The sequence below is a fragment of the Crinia signifera genome, chromosome 2 (assembly GCF_055691185.1).
Source record: "Crinia signifera chromosome 2, ASM5569118v1, whole genome shotgun sequence".
NCBI classification, from domain to species: domain Eukaryota; kingdom Metazoa; phylum Chordata; class Amphibia; order Anura; family Myobatrachidae; genus Crinia; species Crinia signifera.
In genome coordinates this window covers 352,637,914-352,663,818 of record NC_139218.1, presented here as the reverse complement: position 1 = coordinate 352,663,818, position 25,905 = coordinate 352,637,914, and the positions used below count along the sequence as shown (strand labels likewise).

General features: G+C 44.2%; 1 protein-coding gene across 1 annotated transcript; it reads left to right on the top strand.

Annotated features, from left to right (window-relative positions):
* The first annotated feature begins 397 nt into the window (after positions 1-397).
* Positions 398-12,235, top strand: RFXAP (regulatory factor X associated protein). The gene is made up of 3 exons (XM_083169775.1): positions 398-907; positions 3,176-3,283; positions 10,935-12,235. Exons 1-3 carry the CDS (start codon positions 482-484, stop codon positions 11,034-11,036), a joined length of 636 nt encoding a protein of 211 aa, XP_083025901.1. The 5' UTR covers positions 398-481; the 3' UTR covers positions 11,037-12,235.
* The last annotated feature ends 13,670 nt before the right edge of the window (positions 12,236-25,905 follow it).

Genomic DNA, 25,905 nt, shown 5'->3' with positions numbered 1-25,905 from the left:
ATGCGCTTTGTCGACAATATGCATGCCCAAAACATCGGAGACAGGGCAAAATTCCGACCTCGGCTAACATGCCTGGATTGGCCCCTAAGTCTGAATTAGGCCCTGTATTTGGGTACCCCATGTAAGTGTACAACACTAGTAGGGTTCCACAATAGCACTGACAGCTGTTTATTGCAATAGTATTACTGTAAACTAATATGCTGGTCTGTTAAAGTTTAGATTTTCCCGCGCTGGTCTGTTAAAGTTTAAGATTTTCCCGTTCATACTACATCATTTATGAGCACAAGCCATCTACAATAATCCACAATTCCCTTTCTGATGCTACTGGCACATTGACCTATAACATGAAACCAATGGACCACAGTACTGGTCACATGACGCACGCATGGTTACGCATGCTCAGTTTATGCAGTTGAAGCCGGAAGTAAACACTGCGGGTGAGGGCAGCAGAGAACGGTGCACGGGTTGCTGAGCCCTCAGGATGGAGCAGCCGACGCCGGTGTCCCGGGATGAAGATGAGGAAGAAGCGGGACAGAGTGACAGAGAGAGGGGCAGCGTCTCGGAGCTGCAGTACGCGCAGTACCAGACAGAGGCCGACACCAGGGTGCTCTATTACACCATGCTGCCCGCCGATCCGGAGCCCGACGACGGGGACTTGCTGGATACCTCCGACCCCCGGGACAGCACCGCCAGTCCGGAGGAGCTGGAGGACGAAGACAACTCCGGGGACAACGACAACGTAGTGACCAAGAACTGCACGTACCAGGGCTGCCAGGAGACCACCAGCCAGGTAGCCAAGCAGCGCAAGCCCTGGATGTGCAAGAAGCACCGCAACAAGATGTACAAGGACAAGTACAAGAACAAGAAGAAGAGTGACCAGGCCATCACCTGCACAAGCAAGCTGGAGGTCAGCCCCTGCTCTCTGCTGCTGCTGTCAGGGCATGCTGGGACTTGTGGTGTTGTTCTGCTTTCATTTCTGGCTGGCAGGGCATGATGGGGTTGTCTGATCATGCTGGATGATGCAATTCTGCCCGATGTATCAATATCAGGCAACATCGCATCAGGTCCCCGGGCTACAGACTGGATCGCAATGCAATGCATATGCGATCCTGGAGTTAATGGGCCCTAAGGGGCATATTTAAAAAACAACAAAAAAAAAACAACAATTGTTTTCATGTGGTACCCAGAAATATTAAGACGTGCCTGGATATATGTATGGGAGAGCACAATAGATATATTTCTGCTGCAGTTTCTCACTTTTGATCACAAATCAGACCCCACAGCAATCTTTGGAAACTGCTGAAATTCCAAATTTACCAATCCTACTGTGCATGCATAGAAGATTTTGTTTTTCTGCACACAATTGGAGCTTATTATGAAGGAACATATGGTTCCCAGCCTACTAGCACCTGAGGTGTTGCATGCAATACAGTTTTTTTTTAAATGTACTGTCATTTATGGAGCATAATTGCTGCAAGCCCTGCAAATATCGTTTGTGGGTGACTTCTTCTTCAGAGTAACCCTATACAAATAAGTGCTGATGCTGAACTGAATGTACCTGTATGCCTATTTGCGGAGCTTATCTGATGTATTTGTGCACTGTGCTCCAGAACTGAGCCCATGTGTAAGTCCAGGCGCTGCAGTGTTCTATGCATTTCGATCTCTTCCCCACTTATGCCCCTTTCAGACCGCACTAAAAAAACGGTATTTTGTCTAATTTTTTTTTTTAACCATTTTAAAACGGTAATCTGTGCAGTCTGAAAGGTGCAGAGTGATTTTACTGTTTCCAAAAAAAGTTTTTTTGGAAACGGTAAAAAAAGCAGAGTCCTACCCATTTCAGACACGTTGTTTTTTTTTGCTGTCTGAAATGGTATTTAGGACCCCACACTTGTCGGGGGGGACCGAGCTGCCAAGGTACCAGGGGAGGGGGGTCCCCTGTCAGCTCGGTCCGGTCTGGGGGTGGGGCTGCATGTGGCCCCCGCTGCCACACAGTGCAGGGTCCCTTTGGGGAATGTGAAACGAGCGGCGGGGTCCCTGCGGCGGATGGGAACTTGCGCCGCAGGGACCCCGCCGCTCATTTCACATTCCCCAAAGGGACCCTGCGCTGTGTGGCAGCGTTTTACACATAACAGCCCCCCTAAACCCCAGTGTGGCCAGTACCTCCTGCGTTGCAGATCACGGCTCCTGCTGCTTATAAAAAAAAAAAGTGACTTTTGGAAAATGGCTGCCCCATAGGAAAACCTGTTTAAAAAAACTGTCTTTCGTATGGGGGCAGCCATTTTCCGAAAGTCACTTTTTTATAAGCAACAGGAGCCGGGATCCGCAACGCAGGAGGTACTGGCTGCACTGGGGGTTTCTTAAACACATTGGGGGAGGGTTGTTAGACCTACGGGGGGGAGGGAAGTTAACCCGGCGGGGGGGGGGGGGGGGGGGGGGGGCGCTGAAGACCGCACTGGCTTTGACCCTGTATTTGGAAAGTTTCCAAAAACGGGTCGGTCAGTGTCAAAAAAACGGCACTTAAACAGTAGCATACCGTTTAAGAGATGCGGTGTGAAAGGGGTTTTACCTGGCAGACCCGTTTTTGGAAAAGTTTTCAAATACAGGGTCAAAGCCAGTTATGCGGTCTGAAAGTAGCATTAAAGTAACTAGGATGTAAGACAACATTCCCATGTAGGAAAAGTTCAAGAAGGGCATGTTGATAACCATCGTCTATGCTGAATTGGATAGAAGCATAAATATGCCTGTTTTCACCCATATACACCAAGTACAGGCTGTTATAAGTGATGTGTGTATTAGCTGTTGTGAAGTACTGCTGCTAACTGAATATCCCCTTAGTGGTAGCTGCGGTGAAGTAACGCTGCTAATTGGATATCCCCCTTAGTGATGTGTATATTATCTGCAGTGAAGTACCGCTGCTAATTCCCCTTAGTGATTGAGGTATTAGCTGTGGTGAAGTACCACTGCTAATTGGATATCCCCCTTAGTGATTTATCTATGACCACCTGTACATTGGTATAATACTCCTAAAATACATACTACCAAAATGTTATTGTGTGCAAGGATTCCTCACATTTTTATTTATTTACAGTTTCTTATATAGCGCAGCCTATTTCGTTGCGCTTTGACATGACGATGTAGGGGATTATTAATCCCAAATGTATTCTGTTTCATTTAGGATACTACAGAGTGTTCGTTGTCTCTTACAAAACAAAGGACTGGGTCAGTTGGGGATCGCCCTCCCCGTCCTTCATTACTGGAACAAGTGTTAAACCAGAAGAGACTGGTAAGTATGGTCGTATATGAATTAGCTAATACTAGAAGACATGTCTGTAAATGGAACTATGAGTGTAATCCAACAATTCACCATTACCATTGGAGGCCACAAGCATGTATGAGGACCTGTCAATGAGTTGGACTTTCTTCTACAGTATTACAGTATTATGTGGTTGTTATAATGTCATTTATTTACTACTTGTTCTCTACTGAGCACACAGGGTGGTTTGTAATATAAGCACAGGAGCAGTATTCATGTAATAGGCCATCATTATTCAGCATAGAGATAGATAACAATTGTAATTTTTTTCCCTGTAGCTTGCCCATGTTTTCCTAGTAGTGCTGTTTCTCCATGAGACTCATAGTACTCTGTTGACTTTTACATATTGGAAGATTGTCATTAAGCTTACATAGTAATGCTCCACATGTAGCTGAGGCCGTTAAATCATTGTGCTGGATGAATCCCAGAGCTGGAGGAATCTCAGGAGCAAAGTATCCCACTGAGGCCAATGCAGAGTTGAACCTACGTTAGCATAAGTGCTTACGCATCACATACACCCCTGGGACTGCCTCTGCTATACCCTTAAGCCATGCACACACGGTGCGACTTAGCCGGGCAATTTGGACTAGAAGGTTAGCCATCTCCCCGTGTGTACACTGCGGGTGATAGCTATGTAGACTGTGCATGCAAGACAAATTGCTTAGTCCAAATTGCCCAGCCCAAGCCCGTGTGTGCACCCTTTAGTTTCACTCTTGTTATTGTAATCTGAGCCCATTAGTACTAACAAAGATATGTCTGAAAAGAGGGATAATTCCGCATACTCAACTCTGCATAGCTCTGAACTTACATGCAACCTTTCTGCCCCTCCTGCCTTAAGTTGAAATTGATTGAGTTGCGTGAGACTATTCATCACCTGAAGTAGTGAACGATCCCTTCTGAAATTTGCACAGAGTGAACGCAGAGTTTATGTTCACAAAACCGCCGTCGCTCAACTTTGCCTCAACCCCATTTTCTTCTGCGGCAGACGTCAGGTGCAACGGATTTCAGTGGGTAGAGAGTGGGCCACGAACCATTCCAGTACATCTAAAACTGTAATCCCTGTGGCCTTTCATGTCCTCGAAGAAAGAGATTTAACAGGTAAGGTAAGACATAAATCTCATTTTCTTCTGCGGCAGATGTCAGGGGCCACAGGGATTACAGTTTTATATGTGCTGGAATGGTTTGTGACCCACTCTCTACCCACTGTAATCCCTGTGGCCCCTGACATCCTTGAAGAAAGAGATTTAACAGGTAAGACATAAATCTCGTTATCTCTAAAATCTTGATGCGTGTGCTGAACTGTTTGCAGTTATGTGGAAGGATGCATGTTTTATTCTTCTGACTCCTTTAAAGGATTGTCCACTCCGAGACTGATTCCACAATTTTGTTTAACCCCTTCCCGACATTTGACGTATATATACGTCATGGCCGGGATGTACTTCCCGACACATGACGTATATATACGTCATGACTTTAAACTGTCACCGCGTCTAGGGACGCGGTGACAGAGGGACGATGTCTGCTGTCCCTGACAGCAGACATGTCCCAGCATGCCCGGGGGGGGCGGCGATGCCTCCCCCCCCGTCGGCGATCGCTGCGATTGGCTGTTCAATGTGAACAACCAATCGCAGCGTTTTCCTGTGTTACCGGCGAATCAGACGCTCGGTAACACAGGGATCAATCACCGCCGGGTGTGTGGGGGCGTGAGGGGGTCACCGGTGATGACCACACCTCACCCCACCTGCCCCCAAGGCTGTGATTGGTCCGTCGGACCGACGGATCAATCACAGCCATGGCGCGTGATTTAAACTAACGGTGACTGCGCTGCAGACGCCATTCAGGTCTGGAATTGCGTGCAGAGCGGTCACCGTGCCAATCTGTCGTGATATACTGACCTGATCCTTGCCTGATACTTACCTGTTCACCGCTGGTAGCGTGCTGCCAGCAGCTGGATGCTTCCTGGATCTTGTGACTTCCTGTGTGCTGCTGCTGCAGTGTCATAGAGTCACAGATAGTGAAAGATAGTGACAGAGCGTGATAGAGAGTGCTATATTTTGTGTCTGCTGCCCCCCCTTTTGTGCTGATCAGTATATCTGTGCTGATCAGCAACTTTTTGGGGGTGCAGGGTTTTTTTTTTTTTATATATATATACCTGTCAGTTGCACCAAAGGTTGTGCTGCCTGTGCAACTGACTGCTGCCCCCCCTTTTGTGCTGATCAGTATAAACTAAGTGATCAGCACCTTTTTTGGGGTCCAGGTTTTTTTTTTTTTTATATATACCCTGTCAGGTTGCACCCACAGTTGTGTGCCTGCTGCCCCTCACTGCTAATCAGTGTTGCATCACTGCATCACTGATCTGCAGTTTTTTTTTTTTGGAGAGTGCAGTGGGGTTTTGTTTTTACACCCACGTTGCTTTTGTGGGTGTCCTGTGGCCGCTGAGCGCTGATCAGTGACGTACATCACTGAACAGCATTTTTGGCACAGGGTTGATATAATTTTTTTTCTGCAGTTTTTTTAAATTGTTTTTTTTTTGGAGAGTGCTGTGGTTTATTTTTTTTAAATTGTTTTTAAACCCACGTTGCTTTTGTGGGTGTCCTGTGGCCGCTGAGCGCTGATCAGTGACGTACATCACTGAACAGCATTTTCGGCACAGGGTTGATATAATTATTTTTTTTTTTATTGGGATCAAATTCCTGTATAAAGTATTTTTTTTTTCTGCACTACATACACACTACACACTACATACCCCCCGTGTTGAAATAAAGTTTGTACCCCCCCTACACTATACACGTGTTGAAACATTACACTTACAGAAACACAAAAATAAAAATGGCATCCCAAATGTCATCCCAAATGTCATCCCAGTCATCCAGAAGAATGTATTCAGCGGAGGAGGCATATGCCATGCTTGCCTCTGACTCTGACACAGCCAGTGAGGCAAGCGGGGAATTTGAAGGATTCGTCTTAACCTCATCTTCCTCCTCTAGTGATGAGGGACCCCCTCAAAGACGCCCCCGTAGAGCAGCTGAGACCCCCCCCCCCCAAATGATTGATCCCGTATGGACCCCACCACCAGACAATTTAGAGCCCCAGGTTCCTGAGTTTTTGGCCATCCCAGGAATCCAATTTAATTCAACAGGTCTCAGAGAAATTGACTTTTTCAAATTATTTTTCTCTGATGATTTTATAAATTTAATGGTGGACCAAAGTAATTTATATGCCCAGCAGTTTATTGCTCAAAACCCCACGTCATCATTTGCTAGGTGGACCCCTGTAGATGCAGTAGAGATGATGACGTTTTGGGGTCTGGTGTTACATATGGGCATAGTAAAAAAGCCAGAAATTAGGCAATATTGGAGTACAGATGTTCTGTACAGCACCCCACTTTACCGTATGGCCATGACTCGGACTCGTTTTGAGACAATCCTTAAATTTTTACATTACACCGATAATGCACAGTGCCCACCCAGAGATGATCCCACCTTTGACCGGCTATTCAAAGTCAGGCCGGTCATTGATCATTTCAGTGCCAAATTTGCAGAGTTGTACATCCCTGAAAAATTTATTTGTATCGACGAGTCCCTTATACATTTTAAAGGAAGGGTTAAATTCCGCCAGTACCTTCCCAGTAAGAGGGCAAGGTATGGCATAAAAATTTATAAACTGTGTGAAAGCACCTCAGGGTACACCCACAGGTTTAGGGTATATGAAGGGAAGGATTCAAGAATTGAACCGCCAGAATGCCCCCCCTCCCTCGTAGGTGTTAGTGGAAAAATTGTCTGGGATTTAGTGCACCCCTTCCTGAATAAAGGTTATCACCTCTATGTGGATAACTTTTAGACTAGCATCCCCCTGTTTAAGGCCCTTGGTTCAAGAGGTACAGCAGCTTGCGGTACTGTGCGCAAGAACCAAAGAGGCCTCCCAAAAACGCACATTGCCCAAGTACTGAGAAGGGGTGAAAGCAGGGGAATATGCACCAAAAATATGTTGTTGGTCAAATATAAGGACAAGAGGGATGTCCTTATACTGACAACAATTCACGGAGACAGTACCACCTCCGTCCCTGTACGAGGTACCAGTACCCACACCTCAAAACCTAATTGTATCCTAGATTACAATAAGTACATGGGCGGAGTGGATCTTTCAGATCAGGTACTGAAGCCGTACAGTGCCCTGCGGAAAACAAAAATCTGGTACAAGAAGCTGGCCGTGTATATCATCCAGATGGCACTGTATAACGCTTACGTGCTATTCCATTCTACCAGCCAGAGGGGGACATTTATGCACTTTCAAGAGGAAGTCATAAAGGGCCTAATATTTGGGAACCAGCAGGCAGAGGGCCCCAGTACTTCTAGTACTGGCCCCCGTATTGTACCAGGGCAGCATTTTCCTAACGAAATCCCCTCCACTGCAAAAAAGGGCAGGACACAAAAAAGGTGCAAAGTTTGCTATAAAAAGGGAATAAGAAAGGATACTATTTTCCACTGTGAAACTTGCCCCGACAAACCCGGCCTATGTATAAAGGAGTGTTTTAAAATATACCACACATCTATGGATTATTAGGTTCATCATTTCACCGTGCTTCGGGGGTCTTGCTAATGCCACATAGCACCCACCATTCATTCCACCAGAATCTGAGCTACAAAATCCAAAAATCACTCCTTCCCTTCTGAGTCCTGCCATTTTTTGGTCACACATGAGGCATTGCCGTACTCGGGAGAAATTGGGGCACAGATTTTGGGGTGCTTTGTCTCCTTCATTCCTTGTGAAAATGAAAAATTTTGAGCCAGAACTGCATTTTTGTGTAAAAAATTTAATTTTTCATTTTCACTGCCCAGTTGTACCACAATTGGTGAAACCCCTGGGGGTTTGAAATGTACACTATAGCCCTAGATGAATTCCCTGAGGGGTGTAGTTTGCAAAATGGGGTCACTTGTGGGGGGGTTCCACTGTATTGGTGCTTCGGGGGTCTTGCTAATGCGACATAGCACCCACCAACATTCCACCAGAATCTGTGCTGCAAAATCCAAATATCACTCCTTCCCTTCTGAGTCCTGCCATGCACCCAAATGGTATTTTTTGGTTACATGTGAGGCATTGCCGTACTCGGGAGAAATTGGGGCACAGATTTTGGGGTGCTTTGTCTCCTTCATTCCTTGTGAAAATGAAAAATTTTGAGCCAGAACTGCATTTTTGTGTAAAAAATTTAATTTTTCATTTTCACTGCCCAGTTGTACCACAATTGGTGAAACCCCTGGGGGTTTGAAATGTACACTATACCCCTAGATGAATTCCCTGAGGGGTGTAGTTTGCAAAATGGGGTCACTTGTGGGGGGGTTCCTAAATTTTAGCATCTTATGGTGCCTAGAAACCTACATGGTGCCTAAAAAATATTCTCATAAAAAGGAGGCTCCAAAATCAAGTAGGTGCTCCTTCTATTATGAAGCCTGTGGTTTGGTCAACGTGCACACTAGGGCCACATATAGGATATTTATGAAAACAAAAGAATTGGGGGAATCAATTTTTAGTCACATTTCTCTAGTAAAATCTACTGTGTTCCTTAGAAAAATGTATTAAAATTGAAAATCTGCTAAAAAAATGAAATTTTGAAATTTCACCTACACTTTGTTTTAATTCATGTGAAACACCTAAAGGGTTAACAAACTTCCAAAATGCTGTTTTGAATACTGTGAGGGGTGCAGTTTTTGAAATGGCATCATTTATGGGGGTGTCTCACATACAAGTCCCTCAAAGTCACATCAGAACTGAACTGGTCCCTAAAAAAATCAGTGTTTGAAATTTTCTTGAAAATTTGAGAATTTGCTATTCATATTTTAAGCCTCCTAGTGTCCAAAAAAATTAAAAGGAGGTTGTAATAATGATGGAAACATAAAGTAGACATATGGTCTATGTTAGTTATTAACTATTTTGAGTGGTATGATTATTTGTCTCACAAGCAGAAAATTTACCATTTTGAAAATTGCTAAATTTTCCATTTTTTTACGACATTTTGGTATTTTTCACAAAAAAACACAGACTGTATCGACCCAAATTTACCACTAACTTGAAGTACAATGTGTCACGAGAAAACAATCTCAAAATCACTGGGATAAGTAAAAGCAAAAAAAAGTTATTCCCACTTAAGTGATACCTGTCAGATTTGAAAAAAAGGGCTCTGTCAGGAAGGCAAAAACAGGCTGCGGCGGGAAGGGGTTAAAGAAAGAAAACAAACGTGTTCACCCCCCCCCCCACCCCCATCCATTTAAATGTGTATTTCAGGATTATTCAACATGTGGCCAACAGTTGTTCTATTTGAGCATACTATAACTGCCAGAGCAAGCTTGGAATGTGTAGTTCCACAACAGGTGTAGGACCTGCAATTTTACCCCTGGTGTATGGGATTAATTTTATATTGGCAATAAATCTTCTAGTCTCCATAACTAGATGTTTTTTTGGTACTTGTTTCCTAGCACGGCCACAATCGTATGGATCGTGTACCTTTAAGTTAAGGTACACGATCCATACGATGGACCCGATTTCCTTTGAAATCAGGTCCATTTGGCCGGCTAGGACAAAATATCGGGGGCATCGCGTCGGTTGGGACCGTTAACAATGGTCCCGACGCGACCGACGCGATGCCCCCGATTTCCCCATAGGCTTCAATGTTAAAAAATATTTTAACATTGAAATCGTGTCGGGAAAGGTAAAATATCGGGGGCATCGCGTCGGTCGGGACCATTAACAATGGTCCCGATGCGATGCCCCCGATTTTTCCATAGGCTTCAATGTTAAAATATTTTTTAACATTGAAATAGTGAAAAAATGTGAAATGGGCCAATATGACCCATTTCACATTATAGATGTCCCCGTCGTCACCCCACGATAGACGCCAACCCGAAGCGTGGCGAGCGGCGGCGGTGCGCGTCCTCCGACCTTTTCATTCCCCTACTATCCACGTCGGCGTGGAGTTGAGAATAGAATAGTGTGGCGAGCGCAGCGAGCCACCAAGCCCGAAGCGTGGCGAGCGTACGCGTATAACTTCACAGGTATACGCGTCCCCTCGCGGGGCTCGCTGCGCTCGCCACGCTTCGGGCTCGGTGGCTCGCTGCGCTCGCCACACTATTCTATTCTCAACTCCACGCCGACGTGGATAGTAGGGGAATGAAAAGGTCGGAGGACGCGCACCGCCGCCCCTCGCGGGCTCGCTGCGCTCGCCACGCTTCGGGTTGGCGTCTATCGTGGGGTGGGGTGTACGCCGTTAAATTTGGGGGGGTTGGGAATATTTTACATTGAATCCAATGTAAAATCGGGTCCCAGGGACCCGATTTACATTTCATAAAAAAAAAAAAATCGGGTCCAAAATCGGTCGGTCGCGTCGATCGCATCGCATGCGACCAAATCGCATGCGATGCGATCGACCCGATTTTTCCGACACGACCACCCCGATGTAAATCGGTGTGGCCGTGCTAGGAAACAAGTACCGTTTTTTTTTCTACTACTACATCAAATTTTATTTTCGGTTCATTTTATATTAAAAAGTTTACAATGTGTTTCTTCACCTTTATGTTCAATATATTAACAGTGCTTTCACTAATGCTAAAATTGATTCCTTTTTCTACAGTCTTTGTTGAGAAGTCCAGATGTTGTCAACTTTCTTCAGACTCAGCAGCAGCTTCTCAGCCGCCAAGTGACTGAACAGAGACCGTCTTTTCACGGGACATAGCTTTGCTGGACCCGTGTGTTTCATGAACTGTTAATGATTTTATTTAGCTGATCTCTTATTTATGAATTGCTGTTTTATATATTTATTACATCAGACTTCTGATTTCACAGCTACTGTAGTTGTAAAAGACTAATAGTGTGTACACATAGTGAGACTTATCCTTCGATTTTGACTATTTAGTTTAAATTGGTTCGACATTGAATGCAAATCGAATGTTTTTTTGCAACATTCTATGCAGATTCGATATCGACACATGCTCCAGTGTAGTGTAAATTGAATAGAAAAGTGGACTTGCCAGACAAGACCACATAGCATAAATCTGTCAAAAATGGAAATCGAATAGTGCAAATCGAAAACAAAGTCTCACCGTGTGTATACACTTTAAGTCATATAATACACAGCTCAGGCAGTGTATTATATGTTTTATTACTTAACAAACAAAATGTGAGCTAGTGGCCTCAGTGTTACTATACAGATCATCTTGTGTAGTCTTCATTCTAGAACCCTGCTCCTTGAAAAATCCTTGCAGTTCCTCCTTCCTGACAACATTGAGATACAAACCAAACTGTTCTTGAAGTACTACAGCAGACAGCGACACCCCAGGCAGGAAGGAGGAACTACAAGGGAGCAGAGTGCTAGAATGAACACTATTTTGTATGCAGTTGTCGTACCGAGATGTACCTCCATTTAGGTGGATGCATGAATCTTGTATTGCATTCTCCTTTTGTGAGATTCATTATGTTATATTGTCTGTTAGTTTTTATCTATGTTACCTCAAGCAGAAACACTTAGGCGCAGGCATGTCCAAACTTTGGCCCTCTAGCTGTTGTGAAACTACATGTCCCAGCATGCCTTGCAATAGTTTTAGCATCCCTTAACAGTAAAACCGTAACAAAGCATGATGGTACTTGTAGTTTCACAACAGCTGGAGGGCCATAGTTTGCACATATATCAGCCATATATGGCACTGCAGACACCTCTGTGGGGTGCGAGGGAAAACTTGCATGTGCATAAGGCACATCGCATCTAGAATGGTGATTTATTTTTTATTTTTATTTTTTTTACCTCTAAATGTGGTCTCTCTCAAGTATGTAAATATTATGCCCCAGGTGACAATGACATGATAAGCAAGCATTCATTATTGTGTTTTGCTGCTCTATGATTGAAACTAAATATTTAAAGTCAGACTTAGTAATGCATACAGTATGTGTTATACTGGTATTCATCATTTACTTGCATAGTACAAATATCCTTTAATGTGGAGTTGGTTATAATTAGCTTTTTTTTTTTTACCTGCTTTTAAAAGTATTGTTAATGTGTAATTATCATATAATCAGGAATCATTTGAAGTCGTCATTATGCCTCTGTGTCAGTTGCTATAGGAGGCCCATTCAGGTGCGGTCACAAAGCAGCTGTTGTACACACATACAGATGGAGCTTAGGCCATCTTTGCATTCTATCGCCAGCCCCCGCCATCCCACCAGGGGGCGCGCGCACGAGACGCCCGCCCCCTGGCAACGGAGAGCCTGCCTCCGGTCCCCGCTGCCTCCCTCGCCGTCGCAGGTACATCTCGCCCCCCTAACCCTGCCCGTCTCCCTGAAACGGAGATGGGCAGGGACACGCAGCGTCCCCACCGAGAGACTGGGACGCGCATGCATGTGAGACGCATGCGCGTTCCAGTTCAATGTAGCCCCTGTCCGCCGGCGCTTGCCAGCGGGGAGGGTCTGGCGAGCCCCGGCCAAGGATGGCAGGGGTACATCTGTAGGGCATGATGCAAATAGATGGGCTAATTGCTATTCACCTGCAAATCCATACGTGATTCAAGAACCATCAAATGTTTTTTTTGTAGTCTGTACAAATGTGAGTACTCTGACCCTTTCACTGATCTGAGACTGGCTGAATGAGGCCAGTGCTGATATCACAGACCCACCCTAAAAATGCCAAGGCACGTCTGTGGTTTTTTTTTCTGCACTCCCAGAAAATGGCTCGTTACCACCCCAAAATGCCAGCATCCTGTCCGGACAAACGCCGCCCGTTTTGCCTTTATGAACTATACACATTTTATGTTATTTTCCTGATACGCATGCCTAGTCATTCGATAATCGCTCAGTTTGCAAATTCACTGATCAGCTCTGAATCGGCACATAAACCAATGTTTTTGTACTACACCTGTGTCTGAGCCACAGTGCACATGCATAGGGAGTGTATTGTGATTGCACTGAAGAATTAGTCACAAAGCGAGTGATATTAAAATAATATGATTTTTCCTTAATACAACATAATAGCAATTGTTTCAATGCAATTAACCTGGAGGACTCCTTAAGAAGTTGACACAGAGCCACAAAGATTCCTTAAATTTAGAATAGAATAGAATCAACTTTATTGGCCATGTGTGCTTGCGCACACTAGGAATTTTTTGTGGATTACAGTGCAGCATCAAGCAGGGATGAAGGGGGGGGGGGAGGGAGACATTACATATATTACATAAAGACATTACAAGCATTTAATTTCTAGCTACGACTATGGTGGTCAGGTCGCCAAGTAGGGACACGTTGTTTGGCTGTTGATATTGGGATTGCATTCGCTTTGATTGGATTGTTCAGGTGATGGACGGCTAACGGAAAGAAGCTTCTTGCGGATCTGCATCACCAGTTCTTGTTCTCTGTCTTCATTCATCCCCTTTACAAAGTTCATTATAAGTCCCAGTTTGATGCGTAAAGGGTGCAAATGAATTTGGCTTTGATCAACTAGAGGACTGTGATTGACATATTTTTGATGGATGATAAACAAAACCTTTCCCACGATGACACAGCATTCCCGCATTCAGGTTTTCCATCCTATATTGCATCCAGAAAGTATTCACACCACTTCACTTTTTCCACATTTTGTTATGTTACATCCTTATTTCAAAATGGAATTATTTTTTTCCCCTCAAAATTCTACACAAAATCATGACCATGTGAAAAAAGTTTTGGGAGATTTTTGCTAATTTGTTAAAAACAGAAAACCTAAGAGACTCCATGCACATAAATATTCACAGCCTTTGCCATGAAGCACAAAATTGAGCGCAGGTGCATCCTGTTTCCAGTGATCATCCTTGAGATGTTCCAACAGTTAATTGGAGTCCACCTGTGGTAAATTCATTTAATTGGATATAATTTGGAAAGGCACACACCTGTCTATATAAGGTCCCACACAAAGGTTTTGCCTGTAGACCTCTGAGACAAGATTGTCTTGAGGCTCAAATCTGGGGAAGGTTACAGAAAAATTTCTGATTTTGAAGGTCCCAATGAGCACAGTGGCCTCCATTATCCATAAATGCAAGAAGTTCGGAACTACCAAAGCGGGTTAGAAGGGCCCTAGTCAGGGAGGTGACCAAGAACCTGATGGTCACTATGTCAGAGCCACAGCATTCCACTGTGTGGAGAGGAGAACCTTCCAGAATGACAACCATCTCTGCATCAATCCACCAATCAGTCCTGTATGGTAGAGTGGCCAGGCAGAAGCCACTGCTTAGTAAAAAAGCACATGGCGGACCACCTGGAGTTTGACAAAATGCACCTGAAGGACTCTTGGACCATGAGAAACAAAATTCTCTGGTATGATGTGACAAAGGTTGAACTCTTTGGTGTGAATGCCAGGGTCATGTTTGGAGGAAACCAGGCCAATACCATCCCTACAGTGAAGCATGGGGGTGGCAACATCATGCTTTGTGGATTTTCTTTCAGCGACAGGAACTGGGAGTCTAGTCAAGAAAGAGGGAAATATGAATGCAGCAAAGTACAGAGACATCCTGGATGAAAACCTGCTCCAGGGCGCTCTAGACCTCAGACTGGGGTGACGGTTCATCTTTAAGCCAGACAATGACCTTAAGCACACAGCCCAAGATCTCAAAAGGAGTGGCTTTAGGACAACTCTGTGGATGTCCTTGAGTGGCCCAGCCAGAGCACCAAATTGAATCTGATAGAACATCTCTGGGGAGATCTGAAAATGGCTGTGCACCAACGCTCCCCATCCAACCCGATGGCACTTAAGAGGTGCTACAAAGAGGAATGGGCAAAACTGCCCAAAAATAGGTGTACCAAGCTTTTGGCATCATATTAAAAAAGACTTGCTGTAATTGCTGCCAAAAGTGCATCAACAAAGTATTGAGCAAAGGCTGTGAAGACTTCTTTCCATATGTTTTCAGTAAGGGGTATTGTGTGTAGAATTGAGGGAAAAAATATTTTAAATCCATATTGGAATAAGGTTGTAACATAACAAAATTTGAGGTGCTGTGAATACTTTCCGGTTGCACTGGACTCTAAATGCCAAAATTCATTAATATAGATATTTTTTAAAATACATGATCATAAATGGGCTATATCTCAGAACTAAGAGCTAACTGTTTTAAATGTCATGTTTGTTCATTTGATGCTGTGGTTTTCATATACAAAACCTTTCCACTGTTGCGCAGTGCTATAGGTTTGCATACTATTGGCGTATAGTAATACTACTTATGCTTTTTATATTGTGCTGCTTATTACTTTTTCCTGCTTCCAGTATTATGGGTCAACTGCTATTTTAGATGCAAAGTCCAGGTTGCATTACTAAAAACTGGGAGGAGTAGAACCTATTGCAGATGGATACAGTGGTGTAATATTGACTCCTGGTCTTCCACACAGTTACATGTTCTATGACCTCAGAACAGATTTGTCCAATACAGGTGAACATTTTGAACAATTGAAGAGGGTAATGTTAATATTCAAGGGCTTGACAAATCGCGGCTACCATTCCTTACTTTCAGTCATCCCGGCCCCCTTCAGCCAGTGCCAAGGTTGGGGGTCATGCACTTGTATTATAAAGACTACTAAAGCCATATAAATGCATTCTCTAATATAGATTATGTAGTAAAACAAGTATCTGTCAGAAGTTTAGAATTCATTCCAATAGATTGTTGTACTGAGTTCTATGTGATAATGCGGTAGTACTGTACTGTCGTTTTCCAGGTCCTGTGGAACTATGAGTACCAGCATGCCTTGCATCTAGTAAGGTAATGCACCATACTGCCCAAGACTGCAGTAATGCATGTCTCATAATATCTAGTGTCAAGAAAAATGTTTGTTTCCCTGCTTATTGTAACAAGTGAGGGAGAAGCAGCACTTCTGTCTTTATTCTGTGTTAGTTGTGTTTTTGTCTTAGTTGATATATGTTTATGTTATATTTGGTAATCCACACAATGAATATAGCTCTGTGAATTCTATTGGCTATATTTTATTGATGCTTTCTCTTGTATTACTAAGGACAGTCTTAGGAGGAGGCTTCACTTGAAACCAAATGGTTGTGTTGTAAATGAACATGGAGATAAGATGTTTGATGTAGAATGAAAAAATGTGCAGCATTATTGTGGTATACTGTAAGTAACTAAATAAATCTCACAAGTTTGTACATTGTATAATACATGTATTTACCTTTTTTTTCTGCATGTTTCTTTTTACTGTCATTTTGTAAAACTGCAGTTCTCAGCCTTTTTTCTCTCCCGTACCCCTTGATTAGGCTTCTTTTACATTTATAAGTATCCTCCTCTCATTTTGAAAGATCCACAGTACTTACGAGTCCTGTGGAAGTGAGCTGTAAGCAAGTCCTTATATTAGGGAGTAGCAGAGGAGTAGTGTGCGGTCAGGAGTCAGGTCCCTCTGTGTCTGACCGCTGGCTGTGTACTGTCTCCAGGGTTATCGCTAATGCCTGCAGGAGTAATGCATGTGTCAGTGCGGGGAAGATGAATACTGATGTCTTGCGTAGCTCCCAGTGTATTGCTGGTCAGGCAAAAGCACGAGGAGACGCTGATGATGCAACTGGAAGTGACTCCACTTGTTCATCTACGTGGTAATGGGAGACTTCTTCAGTCATTGCCAATATTCTTTTTTCAAGTACCCCCAACAGGTCTGCATTGTACCCCCTGGGGCCCAAAAGAGTTGGACAGGGACAGCCTAGCCTTAACCCAGCAATTTTTATCCAAGGTACTGTGAGTACTCTTCACATATGCTGTGACAGCAGGCCTCATTCATCTTTTTCCATGCTTGTACACTACACACTGGACGCATGTGCATTTCGCTCATCAGTGTATACCACTTAGCACAATGACGCAAAATGTTGTTCAGTGCGCCGTGTGTGTGTCTACTATAAGTAAATTAGACTAGCTCTGCCTAATCCTGTATGTTGTCAATCTAAATAAATTATGATAAAAAGTTTAAATGGAATCCCTGGCAAATATAGACTTTTCTGTCTTGCATACTGTAGCCAATGGGGAACGATTGCTTTTCTTGAATTCCCTTCTTACATCTTTTTCCACTGCATCATCACATCTCTGCTGACACAGGCTTGTGCCATACTCATGCCCTAACTCAATTGGACAGGGCACCACTGCTCATATCCAATCAACCCCTATGCCTTCATTGCAAATATCTGGCCTCACCAAGCTGCTGCCACTTGCAGTTTATCCAGCATAGCTTGGGAAACAGTAGTTGCTATTCCCACAGTAAGAGATTTTCAGGGTTGTGTTGAGGGACCCCCACCTTCTTACTGTCCAGCTTCAGGGGAAAAAAATGCTTAGTGTCCTTTTTCACAATGGACAGTTCACTTTCATTTTCACAAATGTCCAGTAATAATGATGGGTTGATTCGAGCATCACACAATCAGCAGCACCTGATGCTTTGTAATTAAAGACTAAGTTTCTAGGATCGGATTTAATTACACTAGCCAACAAAAAACAACTTTTTATTTGCTTCTTTCACAAAAATAGTCATTTGTTACTAAATTTGGGTCAGGAAGACTGAATATGACCTTAGATCTTGTTTATTAGCTCTAGTTTTTTAGATGCACTACTTGTGATACATGTACTTCTGTAGTAAAAAAAACAATATTATATAAATATGATATCTGTACACAACAGAAGTAGCAATTGAATTAAAACAATCTATGTACAGGTAAATTAGCAGAAAATAGGATAACAAGCCTTGCTATTCCGTATGATGACCTTCGTTTTGCTTGTCGTTTGTACTCTTGTCACCGTCCAACAGTATTCAAATTTCTTCATTTCCTCTATAATCGACATAGGCTGCCGCTGCAACATTTTGTCTGCACTGTGTAACGCCGACCTCCACAATAGGTGTTGAGGTCTAACCCACATACCATTATAAGAATTTCTGATGTGACCATATTACAAATTTAACATTTCGCTAATGTTTTAAGACAGGGGTTCCCAATCTTTTTTGAATCACGGCACCCTCGAATACAAAAGTATTTTTCATGGCACCCCTAGGCCAAAAAAATGTAGAAAAGAAAAATAAAATTAAGTGAATTGTGTTTATATGTGATCCTTAGGTTCAGTTATATTGTAAAGGGTTCTGTTTGTACACATATTTTATGATTGGCAGTCACCAGAACTGGTTTTGTCCATAAATAATTGGCCATAAATAATTTTAGATGGTCTTGTACCACCAACCCGAGGCACCCCTGCAAGTGTCCCGAGGCACCCCAGGGAGCCACGGCACACAGTTTGGGAACCACTGTTTTAAGACTTAACCGTGTTCAATCTGCTATCACCAACTGAGAAGACCTCTGTACCAATACCCAAATTTACGGGCTAAATTTATACAGTACTCATCTCAGATATGAGGTGGTAACGGGGTGCATCTCTAACTACTATCAGCTACCCAATGCTGGATGAATTTATTTGAGTTTTTTCCTAGATGCACTCCACATTTAATTGTTTTTGTGTTGTTTGTCAATTTGTCAAAAAACAAGTTTTTTTTTATAGATAAATAATAAAAGTTATGTTTTAAATATTGTAACCATTACATAAATCTTTTTCTCTAAGCGTGCCCCCAAACAAAGGAGAGTACTTTTTTCTTCCTTTCATTAATTCTATGACTCTTTACTCTCAGGGGTGCACCTCCACAAATGTGATATTCCTTCCTTAATTGTACCAATCAATATTTCACCTTCATTGTGGATTCAACACTAATTTAACAGAAATTACTTGATACTTCTTATACACTATATTGAGTAAGTGCTACTTGTGCGCGGGTTCTCCACCCCAGTCCCCTTTCCCCAATCTTACTTACCATCCAACAATAGTCTGCAAGCATGGAAATGTCCCATTTACCCTGATATCTTCGTTACATAGTTGAAATATCTTGGTGGAATCTCTCACCATGCTCATCACTTACTGCACCACAATTTGGAGGAAAGAAGTCCAGATGAGAATTGAGAAAATTAATTTTAAGTGACATATATGAGTAACATATATATTGAGGAACAAAATATGGCTGACAATAACTCAGGAAACCTGTACTAAGGATTGCCAACCTACAATTTTTTTTAAATAAAAAAAATCCATAGTATTTTTCAAAAATCCCTCAAATTCTCTAGCATTTAATGAAATATGGTTATATCTCAGAACATAGAGCTAACTCAGCATTTTAAATGCCCTATTCGTATTTCCCATGCTCGAATAAACTAGAAATTAGTATTTTTGTTTCAGAAGCATTTTCACTGTTGGCTAGTGTTATTAGCCATGTGCCACAGTGCGTTGTCCACATATTGCCATATCGGACCATTACTGTACCTTTATCAAGTTCAGGGTAGCCGGATGCTGGGGTTTAGATCGACCATGGTAAAGAGCAATTTTACCTGCTGTGTTGGTGAGTGCCCTCTCTGGCCTAAAAACCGGACTTGTTGCTATTGTTGGAATAATATTTCCTTAGGGGAGCAACCCATATTTGAAAACCCCTGGATAAGCATGCAGATTCCTGGACAAAAAATAAATATATATTTCTATATGCATTGAAATTAAATTCCTGGGGGTAATGGACGGTTGCACAGCTGAGACACAGCCGATCATGCATATAGATTCATATGACCATCCATTACCCCAATGATTTTAATTTTTACCCCTTTTGGGGTAATTTACCCCTGTTCCTTGACCACTGCTCTATTTAAAGGTAGATAGTCAATAGTTGTCTGACATTTTTGTTTTCCTTAGTTTTTTTTTTTTGAAAGCTCATTGAACCTGCAGTGAGGCATTGGCATGTAGTTGATGTAACAAAAGAAATAGAGCCCACAAGAGGGGATATTAAAATCCTAGAAAAGGGACCCAGCGTATGTTAGGTTACCATGGTCTGCTCCATCCTACCATGTCTTGGATCTATCTCTCGCATCCTGCCCCACCTCTGCTCACCCCCCCCCCCCCTCTCTGTCTCTGTTCCCAGTGTAGTATGGTCCTCTGTCTTCACCGCCTGACCTGCAGAAGGAGGTCGGGGGCACTCACTATACAAGCCAGAGACCAGACAGACCTTAGCCGATTATGGTCATTGGCATATAATTCACACATCCATTAACTCTGGATTATTAATATTAGTATAAATAGATTTCTGTAGAAATTGATATGTAGTAAGTGCTAAATATTCTTGTAAAAATGTCACACATATTAATTATGTTGAAATGACAGGACTCATGTGAAACTGCTCTAGCACTTAACCATACCAGAGAGGAGGGTATATAGGACCATGTAAATAGATTAGCAAGGATGGGAAATAATAGATTTATGAGAATATCTAAATTGGCCCAATGGGATTTGTATGCAATGATTTATGGATGCGTCATTAAAAATATCACCATAGTAAAAAGGCTTTTTCAGGCCTTTCAGCAATTAAATATAGAGAGATCCTTTTATCTGCTTTTACACCTAGTAGTTTAAATAAAAAGTTGAATGTCCATAAACACGCTTAATATTAACTCATATTGGCAATTCCTAGTTAGTTCTGTAAATCCCCTTCCCACCTGCTGTTAGCTGGTAACTTTGTGCAAGTGAACACGTGATTATATTATTAGTGCATAATGCACGTAATAGTCACAAATGTATAGACCGGATATAAGTGGACCATTGGTTACTTACATTGAATCATTTTCTCTGTGTCAGGCTGGGGAACACTAGACCATGGGTTGCTGGTGAAACCAAAGGAGCTTGCACTTAAATAATAAAAAAAAACATATATAATGTTAAGCCTAAGCTCCGTGCAACTCCCAATAGCCAGTAACCCGGAGAAACTGTTAGAACAATAAAAATAAAAAAGCAGAGAAATGACAGTGAAAACAGAAAAAAAATGAACGATTGAAAGTGAGGGAAGGAATGCACTATCCCCCAGCCTGATTTAGAGACAAGGTTTCAACGATGGGTTGACCAATACAAACAAACTTTTCCTCCTTTATCAAGGCTGGGAGCAACTGAACCATGATCCAGTGCCGGCCACCCCACACTAGAATAGGCCTGAGTGATGATGAAGCAGGTCTACCGTGCAATGATCTGCTACATGGCAGGCCAACTACATTTCCTCTACCTCCCCATGGCAGCCGAACACATGGGTTTCCTCCCTTATAGGTAGACATCTGGAAAGGAAAAGAAAAGACACTGCCCCTATATAAGGTCCGCCCCCTAAGGATCTGTGTCTTATTTTTCCTTTCCAGGTGGACAGGAGGCTTACCCTGTGAAAAGGCTGCTGGTCTCCCCCACTGCCTAGTGCAGCAGGGGTTTAGACCCATGGTGAGGTAGAGGTGTCCCGCTATCCAGAATGGTTGGGAGCCTGTCTGCTAGGTGGCCCGCTGCCTAGTGCAGTAAGGGGCGCCTTGTATAAACTATGTCCCCGCGTACTGACCGCTTTGTGTGTGTGCCTTTGATGCCGGGCGTCCGGTGTACAGGGCGTTCCTTCCGGAGGGCCAGACGACTGGCGTGTGTGGCGTCCCCCTCTGTGGCGGCTGGATGTGGTGCTCGTCAGCCGCGTGTGTGCCTGGTGTGCCGGGGCGCGCGCGCGAACCGGCGCTGGGTTATGACGCGGACGGGCGCTGCGGCGTCTGTCGTCAGCGGAGGGGCGGGACGCCGGAGGGCTGCGGCGGTGACGCGGGCAGGCGTCTGGCGTCATAAGAAGGCGCCAGGGCGGCCTAGCCCTGTGTGCTCGTGTATATGCAGTAGCGGAGACGCTTACTACAAATGGGACGGTGTTGTCTGAAAGCGGGGTGTTGCTGACGCTGCACTACAGAAATAAGAATACTTCCAGCAGACTGGTAAGGTCCCGTTGCAGCAGCGCTGCAGGGACTTCTTCTCTCCTATGTACTGTGGCTGATTGTGATCATTTCTTACTGTATTGTAGAATGGAGGAGAGGAGGCAGCCATCTAAGTCAGGGTAAGCCTAGGCTGGATGTTTTTTCTTTTTTAGTGTTTCTTTTTTGTTTAGCGTTGTTGAAAATAGGATATGGTAGTTGTTTCTAATTGCTACTGATGGTACATTACTGTATGTCTAGGTCTGAGACTGGCAAGGAGAAGGCTGAGGTCAAGGCAAGACACAAGAAGCGGGCTGCAAAATGTGTCCTTTGTGATAAAGACCTGTCAGATAAATGTACAGGGTCTGTATGTGATAAATGTAAAAGGCCGCCTATGTTGGGGCCGGATCAAATGAAGGACCTGGTGTCCATGTTAAGAACCTCCCTGGCGGATACCTTCGTCACGAAGGATGACCTAGCCAAGATGTCCCTTAAGAGACCCAGGGAGGTGTTGTCAGAGGATTTGGATGGATCAGAGGGCCCAGCAGTAGGGCATGATGATGATGTGGAGGAAGGAGAAGTACAGGAGAAGCCAGATCTAGGCTTTAATCCAGACCTGCTGGAAAACTTGCTGGTCTTAATAAGTCCCTAAACATAGAAGACCCTCCAGAGGAAGGCAAGTTGCAGGACTTGTTATTTAAGGACAAGAAAAAAAAGGCCAAAGCCTTTCCCTTGTCTGAAGCATTAAAGGAGGTAGTTGAAGAGGAATGGGCCGACCCTGACAAAAAGGTTGCAGCCCCGGTCAGGGTGGCAAAGATGTACCCTTTTGAGGATAAGCTTGTTAAGCATTGGGAGGTTGCGCCCAAGGTGGACGCCGCAATTGCGAGAATATCTAGAAAAACTACTCTCCCACTAGAAGATGCCAATATCTTTAAAGATAGCATGGAGAGAAAAATGGAGATTACCCTGAGGAAACAACATGTAACATCAGGGGCGGCAATTAAAGCCTCCTCGGCAATTGCTGTGACTTCTAGGGTTCTGAGGTCATGGTGCCAGGATCTTGAATCTGATTTACTGGATGGCATCAAAAGGGCTGAGCTGCTTAAAGTAGTGCAGAACATGCAAGTGGCTATTGAATTTGTCTGCGACGCATCTTTAGATGCAGTAAGGTTATCAGCAAGAGCTAATGCAAGTACAGCAGTAGCAAGGAGGGCCCTATGGCTGAAGCCCTGGGCGGCTGATGCCCAGTCCAAGAATAAATTGGTCTCTTTGCCTTTTTATGGTGAATATCTCTTTGGTGCCAAACTTGATGATATTATCTCTAAACTTTCTGGCGGAAAATCAGTATGGCTTCCGCAGGACAAAGCAACAAAGAAACCTTTTAAAAGGTTCCAGCATTTTCAAAACCCCGACCTTAAAGAGGCCAGAACCTATAGGCCGGGTAGAGGATATAGAAGACCTTGGTTCGGGAACAGAGGTTCCTTTCGAGGTCAGCGAAGCAAAGAGGGCAGATTTGGATTTCGTAACCTGTCCCAATGACGCCAGGTACAGGGTCGGAGGCAGGCTATTGAAGTACCGGCAGGCCTGGCTCCGATCTACGCAGGACAGGTGGGTGCAGGAGATCGTCTCCAGCGGGTATCGAATAGAATTCGTCAAACCGCCGGGAAACTGGCAAGAAGTTTCTCCCATGCCAAAGTGCCCGCAAGAAAGGAAAGCTCTATTAGACAGCTTAAAGACAATGATGGCTCAAGGAGTGGTGGTGAGGGTCCCGGAGGACCAAGAAGGCCGGGGGTGGCAGTCCCGGTTCTTTGTAGTGAAGAAAGCTTCGGGGGGCTTCAGGACCATCCTGGACCTGAGGAGGCTAAATTAATTCGTACATGCAAAAAAATTCAAGATGGAGTCGATCCGGTCCATTCTACCGGATATAAGGCAAGGTTCTTTCCTCACCATCATAGACTTAAAGGACGCTTACCTGCATATACCCATATATGCAGATCACCAAAAGTTCCTAAGGTTTTGTCTCGGGGGAATCACATATCAGTTCACAGCACTTCCATTCGGACTCTCCACGTCCCCAAGAACTTTCACGAAGGTACTAATAGTGCTCATTGCCAATCTCAGGCAAGAAGGGATAGCAATCTGGGCGTACCTAGACAACCTTCTGATAATGGCCGGTACGAGAGAGCTGGCCCTGAGGCATACACAGAGAGTGATCCAGTACTTAGAAAAGCACGGCTGGATCATAAACGTGGAGAAGAGCCAACTGAGACCGTCAAGGTCAGTAAAGTACCTAGGGGTCATAATAGACACCGGGTTGATGAGAATTACCTTAACGGAAGACAGAATAGAGAAGTTAAGAAAGGAGATAAGAAGTCTTCTGGCGAAACAAGCAGTCAGATCAGCAGACTGCATGAGGATTCTTGGTCTAATGGCGGCAGCTCAGGACACAGTCGGTTGGTCAAGGTTTCATACAAGGTCCCTGCAAAACTGCTTCCTGTCCCAGTGGGACGGGGACGGAAAGAACCTGAATCAAAGAATCACCCTATCAAGGGGCGCATTGGCAGACCTCAGATGGTGGTCGGACACAAGCAAATTCCGCCAAGGCAGGTCCTTCCTAGAGGAAAATCAGGTGGTCCTCACAACCGATGCCAGCCGTACAGGCTGGGGAGCGGTCTATGCAGGGGAAGCCGCTCAGGGAATATGGAGAGGTGCAGCCATAAGGCTACACTCCAACTTAAAAGAAATGAGGGCAGTCACCTTGGCCTGCATGCATTTCCAACATCGACTATACCAAAAAAATCTACTAGTCAGGTCGGACAACCAAGTTGTCGTGGCCTATATAAACAAACAGGGAGGCACAAGAAGCAGGAGCCTCATGAAAGAAGTGGCAGAACTACTGCAATGGGCCGAGAGATGGACAAAGAGCCTGAAGGCAGTGTTTATAGCGGGAGAGAGGAATCAACAAGCAGACTCTCTGAGCAGGGTGCTGCTAAGGCCAGGGGAATGGGAGCTGTGCCAGGAGGTCTTCGACAGGATAGTCTGCAGATGGGGTCTACCATCAGTGGATCTGATGGCTACCAGCAGGAATGCGAAGGTGCCAAAATTTATCTCAAGACACTGGGAGCCTCGAGCATGGCAAGTAGACGCTTTGTCGGCAGACTGGGGGAGAGGTCTACTGTACGCCTTTCCACCATTCCCTGTGATTCCTCGGATTCTCAGCAAACTACAGAGGGAACAGGCCACTGTAATAATGATCCTACCGTTCTGGCCGAGGAGATCCTGGTTCCCCAGGGTGACAAGGATGGCGGTGGAAGCCCCGTGGTTTCTGCCTCAGGAACAAGATCTACTGAGGCAAGGGAAATTCGTCCAACCACAGCCAGAGCACTGGAGATTAGCGGCGTGGTTACTGAGACCAGAACCTTGAGGGGTGAGGGGTTCTCAGTTAGAGTTGTGAACACCCTATTAAAAGCTATGAAGAACTCAACATCAAAGACCTATTACAGGATCTGGGAGGCATATGTGCGGTTCTGTAGAAGTAAAAACAGAAACCATACGGACATTTCTACGGTGCTAGAATTTCTTCAAGGGGGGTTAGATAAAGGGTTATCTGTAAGCTCCCTAAAGGTGCAGATCTCAGCAATTAGTGCCATGCTAGATTCCAGGATAGCGGAGAACTGCTATGTACAGAGGTTTGTGCAGGCCATTAAGAAAATCAGGCCGGTCTTTCACAACCCTATTGCGCCCTGGGATCTCAATATGGTACTGAACGTTCTGACTGACGAACCTTTCGAAC

Coding starts and splice junctions, on each gene's coding strand:
- RFXAP (XM_083169775.1), top strand. CDS start 482: ATGGAGCAGCCGACGCCGGTGTCCCGGGATGAAGATGAGGAAGAAGCG. Junction 908..3,175: donor CCTGCACAAGCAAGCTGGAG/GTCAGCCCCTGC, acceptor TGTTTCATTTAG/GATACTACAGAGTGTTCGTT. Junction 3,284..10,934: donor TGTTAAACCAGAAGAGACTG/GTAAGTATGGTC, acceptor CTTTTTCTACAG/TCTTTGTTGAGAAGTCCAGA.